General features: G+C 35.4%; 1 protein-coding gene across 1 annotated transcript in view; it reads right to left on the bottom strand.

The window, feature by feature from the left end:
* Nucleotides 1-5,201: 5,201 nt before the first annotated feature.
* LOC138715086 (motor neuron and pancreas homeobox protein 1-like) overlaps nucleotides 5,202-6,967 on the bottom strand; it is a 69,588-nt gene continuing 67,822 nt past the window's right edge. Inside the window, exon 2 of the mRNA XM_069847593.1 lies at nucleotides 5,202-5,776. Within this exon, the coding sequence (XP_069703694.1) occupies nucleotides 5,340-5,776 (437 nt within the window). The 3' untranslated portion in view covers nucleotides 5,202-5,339. The remainder of the gene's footprint in view (nucleotides 5,777-6,967) is intronic.

Genomic DNA, 6,967 nt, shown 5'->3' with positions numbered 1-6,967 from the left:
AGTCCTATGTGAATTTGTTATTCACGATCTTGCTTTGTTCTTGAAGTATTTCATAAGTGAGAAAGTTTTTTTTTTTTTTTTTTTACTTAGATACGTTTTCACGAACATGACCAAACATAGCCTATGAGAGAAACAGCCCGTGGTATTTGAAGCCTTTTTTGTATCTTATATGATACTCCCCAAAGGCTATGAATTTCTCCTTTTAAGCAATTATTTCATCGCTAAGTAGGACTGGAGATCTATCAATTGAAGTTCCACACGAGCAGTGATATTATTTTTTTGAATGATTTTGATTTTTCTGATTAATTTCACACTGAATTTAAAAGAGTTATACACCATGAATTACGAGAAGGCCTATCAGGTCTCTTACATATTATGATGGATAGATAGAAACACTATTTATTCCGGCGCGTACTACAAAGTTTGAATTGAAAACAGAACCTCGGGAGCATTCGTGCTCGCCAGCACATTTTAACTCGCATGAGGAGAGCATCAAATGTCATTAAAAGAGAACCTGGTGCTCGCGAGCACCAGGTTGAGAATGCCTGGTATACCCAATCATTGAAATGTGCAATGAAATGGAATAGCTCTGAAATCATTTCCCGTTACGGTAACACTTGTCTGTTTATTTCATTGAGTAATGAATGCAATTAGATTTTACAATTTTACACAGGAGGGATGTGTAGCCTATTTTGTGTTTAATCGTAGGATATGGGCAGTGGTGTACAACAGCTTGCAGTAACATTACGGTAACTCTAAGGAGTTCAATAATTTGAACTAATTAACATCTTTCTTGTTCTAGGCACTCATCCCAAATTATATTTGTCTATATAGGCTAATAGACTATAAAAATAAACATTTTAGGCTAACTTAAGTTATATGATATCGGCAACCAAAAGTTTTTATATGAATTATGTTTTACACAATATTATATTAACAATCCAATTTCTTGAACAGAGATGTCGCAATATACCTTTAAATTATATTATGTAAATCTTTATAATTTAAACTTAATAAAATAGCTAACAAAGTCCAACTATTTAAAGAATGTTAAGTAAACTAATAAAATAAATTCTGTCTCATGAATATAATACACACTTCTTCATTGTACGCTTTGAACTTTTCTCGATGAAGTTCTTTATAGCATAAATTTTTACCTATTATTTAGCTATTATTCAAAATAAATTAATAAATTACACAATTTTCTCTGCATCCAAATGAAAGTCTAAACTTCCGTTTTCCGCATCTCACACAAAATACGTTGTTTATGATTTTTTTTTAAAACTAAGATATCTGTTTTATTTACACATTTACGGTTTAAGTAAATGTCTGTAATTCTGTACAAATTCATGTCAAATAGCAATTCATATATTCTGATCACTTGTAATACAATTTTGCTATTTACGAAAATCGGTTGTTAAAATTGGTAGCAATAGTAGAAGCTCTAGGACAGTGGTCGTCAGCACTCGCTGGAATAGGTACGGGTAAGCAGTGCCTCGTAATATGCCCCGTCGTGCAGCAGGAAGAGGAGAGAACATACTCGACAGCAGTCACGGATGCACCATAGTGCAATCTCTTATCAGCGGATAAGAGACGCTAGCCCGAGAGTGCACTATGCTGATGACCGCTGTATATATAATTATGATTTATTTAACGACGCTCGTAACTGCCGAGGTTATATCAGCGTCACCGGTGTACCGGAATGCAGGAGTTCATTTACATGCTAGTAAATCTACTGACATGAGACTGTCACAATTAAGTACACTTAAATGCCATCGGCCTGGGCCGGGATCGAACCCGCAACCTCAAGCACAGAAGGCCAGCGCTATACCGACTACGCTACCCACGCCAACTATATAACTTATATTATATAAACCACGTGTTCCCTTTTTTATAGTGGATAGGGTTAGGTTAATTTTATTAATTAACTTATGTAGACATTTTTAATCCATAGGCCTAATCATATTTGTTTGAGAACTTTTCGATGGGAAAAAATCCTGTAAATAGCTCAATAAAGAATTTATCTGAAACATTCACTTTCGCATAGACCTACATGTATTTGTCGTTTCAGTTGTAATTTTATCTTACGCAAAAATAAAAAAATTCTGGAAGAATATTACTAGAAGCGACTATGTGGTAAATCGCTATTCGATGTTATTTCTTTCAAACAAAGGCTTTTTTATTTTTAATAAGTTATAACTTATAAGTGACTGTGAGTTTCAGCGGTTCCCAAAGTGTGCGCCGCGACTCCCAGGGACGCCGCCAAACTTTGGAAAGAGTGCCGCACCGAGGATATTGTCGTGTGCTTACTCAGTGGTTAGGAATGATAAAACGACAATATCCGCATAAGCTTAGGTTTTTTTCAGTACATAAACTAGTTTCAACCGGATAGTGTTAATTCTGCTGTTATTTATTATCTTTTATTTCCTACTAGGGAGCCCAGTAAATTATATCTTTATTGTTACTGAACTTCATTTCTCTACCGAAAATAGTAACTTACCCAAAAATAGATACAAAAATCAGATTCATCCGACTTAGCCATGAGGGCGCCGCCGGTATAATGATCAGCAGGGAAAGGGAGCCGCGGGTGTCAAAAGTCTGGAAACCACTGTGTTATGTGGACTGTTACACTTTTACTACGTCATACTACTTTTGACCAATAAAATGGTACGAAAGGCCGTCTTTCAACCAATCATGGCTGCTTGTCGCACAATTTTATCACTTCCCTAGCATTTTATTTCTATCATTTCCCTAGCATTTGTTTCTTTGTTTGTCAACATTTCAAACTGCAAATTCTTTACGCTACTATAAAACATGCTTTGCGATCATCATTTGTTTCCGGCATTGACAATCAACTGAAAATGGCGCTCCGTTCAAACGCTTTGCTGAAGCTAATCTTAGTGAAATATAATTTTAGTAAGTCAATATTTTATTGTATTAGAGTACTTTATTTCTTCTAATCTTTATATACTTTCTTCTAATCATGTAATAGTCAATTAAATCCCACTCGAGTCTTGATTATCTCTAGATAAATCAAAACCTCTAGTGAGATTACTGTTGATAATTTCCGAATGAATTGACTTGTAGATACTGAATATGAATAATATAGGCCTACATCCAATAAGAAATTACTGTCTATGAAAATATCGCTTTCTGAATATAGCTGAGCTTTGAAAAATGAATATATATATATATATATATATATATATATATATATATATATATATATATATATATAGGCTATCTAAAAAAATATAGCTATCCTTATAGGCATTGTTACATATCAATAAGAAAAAATGCATGCAATACATTTCCCAATCAAAATATACAATTATATGCTAAATGAAAGTAATTTTCATAGAATGTCACTCTAGGACTTTTTATTGAATCGAATATGCAATATGAGTATTTTCATGCAAGTCAACTTTTAAATTGCTTATTCTGAAAAATAGAAATACCTTTCCCGGTCTCTCAGCATAGTCAAGATTTATATAATATGTGTCATGCATAGCTCTTTCCTTTTCAAAAAGTTATCGTTTCGTCTGCTCATTGTATGACGATTATACATGACATGGATCTCTGGAAGTCCTCAAATCCGAAGCTTTTCTTAGAAATCCCTGTTGATGGTACTGCTGAAATATGGTGTGGTACAGTAGTTTTCCATTGCATTCTTCATTGTGACACGGATCATGATGACTTATGGATAAATAAAAGAATGATGGCAGCAGAGGCAAACATACTCCGAGAATTAGTGCCTCAATATCGCCGTTGCTTATCAGAAATTCTACTTGCCCTTGCTGGCATCGGTTCCAGTGTATCAGCCGTGGAACATCTTTCCAGCTATCCGTATAAAAATTACAAATCAAGACTTGACTGATGGGTTGATAATAAATACAGAATAAATAGATTGTAAATGGAGTGGCTTTATTAACAGATAAAAAATAACATGATATAAAGTGTGGGGATTTTCATCAGACTAGACTGTCCGGTAATTGGAATAAAGGCGGCATAATAGAAGAGTATATATTTCGTGGAAACCGTTTCGTAGTAACACAGGATAAAATAAAATGAAGGAAATTAATGTTACGCACGTAACTATATAGGCCTATAATGAAAATTATTAAATAAGTGGGAATATCCATTAAGAATATGTTCCTCTTATCATTTGTAATAGATTATGATAATGAAAGGCAATTTAGTCAAGCTGATAAGCTTTCATGCGAAATGAAATCATTTAAAATTATAGATAGATATTAAAGTAGCGATAAAACAGCGTAGGCCTATATCATAAATGATGAAAATGTATACGGACACCAGTATAAACCTTTTTATTAAACAACTCAGATTCTATTTTGCTTAGAGTTTGGATACTTTGCCTTTGAATCTTGACAGCCCATGAAGGTCGACGTGGCGCGTGCAGAATGTCGCTAAAATTGTTAATGCCGTTCAGCGTTCATGTTGACCACAGACGAAATTTGAGGATACATCAGGAAGTTTTAAGGGAACATATAAAGGAAGTGGAAACTAGGATAACCAATTGTCTGCCCTTAATGTACCATGCCTATGTCTTCAACGTCATGCATGTTGGAAAACGGCTCACAAACTGTAGCGACATAGGCCTACTCAATCTTCATATGTTACCAAGGTAGCAAGCAGTATGTTGAAAGGACATTGTACTCAAGTGACGAATAATCTGACAGGCATTACTTAATGAATAATGTTTGCATTTATGTCCTTCGCCCGCCTTAAAATTTCTTACATTTTGGTCTCATACAGCCTGTAAAAGTAAATAATAAAATGAGAACAATTCTGGGTGCTTTGGGATGTATAGACTATATTATTAAACTTCATTGATGCTCTGCTGTATTCTTTTCTCGAAACGAGTTGGTGAATTAGCTTATTGAGTTCATTATATTGATACAATCAACATAACAAGAATGATTTGATTATCGTTACAAACAATGAAATAAAACATATACTGGGTAATATGGAAGATCGTAGTCTTGGTGAAATGGATATGGGGTCAGCAATAAACTGCTGAAATGTCTTCCAAATTGTGTCGAGTAATTATTAATCAACCCCATGTGCCCAGCACTACAACAAAAATGGTGGAAACTGTAACAAGAGAGAACACAGGACATGGCGGTGTTATCAGAAGTTTTATTTATAGGAACTGTTAACAGTAGCAGCACATTAACATGATCGAGGTAGCCGAGTCGAGATGCACGGGTTCGAGTCCCGGCTGACAGCTAGCAGGAAGGACAGAAAGACTAGTCCACTACTGTTGACGCACACGACACTCACACACACACACGCACACGCACACTGTCCGGAGCCCCTCACACGACGTAGGGTCTGTACAGCGCCTCGGAGGGGCCGTCGAGGCGCCGATGGTGATGATGGTGCAGGTGGTGCTCCAGCGCTTCGGGGCCGGGGCCGGGGCTGGTGCCGGGGCTGGACGCCTCGCCTCCCGCATCGTGCGGGGGTTTGGGCTCGGGTGCGGGCGCGGGCGCCGGCCTGCGCTTGTCGGCCTCGTCCTTGGCCTTGGCCTCCTGCTGGGCCTTCTTGCTGCGTTTCCACTTCATTCTGCGGTTCTGGAACCAAATCTTGACCTGCGTCTCGGTGAGCATGAGGCTGGTGGCCACCTCGAAGCGCTTGGGTCGGGACAGGTACTTGTTCTGACGGAACTGTTTCTCCAGCTCCAGCAGCTGTTGGCTCGTGAACGCCGTGCGTGGTCGCCGCGTCTTGCCGAGCAGCGCATGCTGAGGTCCGCATCCTGCAACAAAATGCAACGTGATACAGGGCTACTCTTCGTCACATTTCGCGCGACAAACGTGAAATTAACAAATTGTTCGTTACACCATCGTAAATAAATAAATAAATAAATAAATAAATAAACAAACAAATAAATAAATGTGTAAATAAGTAGGCCTAAGTAGGTAAATAAATAAATAAGTAAATGATTAAATAAATAAATACGTGAGTGAGTGAGTGAGTGAGTGAGTGAGTGAGTGAATAATAATAGTTTTATTTTCCCTGGCAGAGTTAAGGCCATCAGGCCTTCTCTTCAACTCAACCAGGATCAAATCACATACAGAAAAATACATACCGGTATACAAACATTAACTTAAAAATAATAATAAACATAATAAAGTAAAAAGAGAGACTGAATACATGTACACAATCAGTATTAACTTTAAAATAATATATATATATATATATATATATATTATATATATATATATATTATTTTAAAGTTAATAATATATATATATATATAATAAAAAAGGGACTGAATACATAATCACAAACAGGAAAACACATTCTAGTATACAAGTATCAACTTAAAAAAAAGAATTAATACATATGAATATAATCTCACAACTAAAGGAATAGTACAATTAGTATGATCAGCACAGCACGTGTTACATTGAGACAATGACAATGAATGAGTAATAACATAAATTAAACTAATAAATAAACAGACTTAAGTAAATACACAAACATATATATATATATATATATATATATGTAAGAATACCTAAGTAAATAAATAAATAAATGTGTAATAAGTAGGCCTAAGTAAATAAATACTGTAAATAAATAAATACATATATATAAATAAGTAGGCTTAAGTAAGTAAATAAATAAGTAAATGATTAAATAAATGAGTGAGTGAATGAGTGAGTGAGTGAGTGAGTGAGCGAGTTAGTGAGTGAGTGAGTGAGTAAATAATTGAACAAAACATAAATAAATAGGCAATAGTAAGTAAATACAATAAGTAAATAAATAAAAAGTGTAATCAGTTTTAATATTTAGCTCATATGGATAATTTTATTGACAAAGCCGAATTACTTTCGTTTTTGTAATATGTATGTATGTATTTATTTACACTACAAGTGGGCAAGCACCCGGTGGCAGTGGTATACACAATATAGCCTACGTAATATAAAAGCCATCAAGACGC

This window comes from Periplaneta americana, chromosome 15 (assembly GCF_040183065.1).
Source record: "Periplaneta americana isolate PAMFEO1 chromosome 15, P.americana_PAMFEO1_priV1, whole genome shotgun sequence".
Taxonomy (NCBI): Eukaryota; Metazoa; Arthropoda; class Insecta; order Blattodea; family Blattidae; genus Periplaneta; species Periplaneta americana.
The sequence above is the reverse complement of the archived record's forward strand: the minus strand, read 5'-3'. Positions and strand labels throughout refer to the sequence as shown.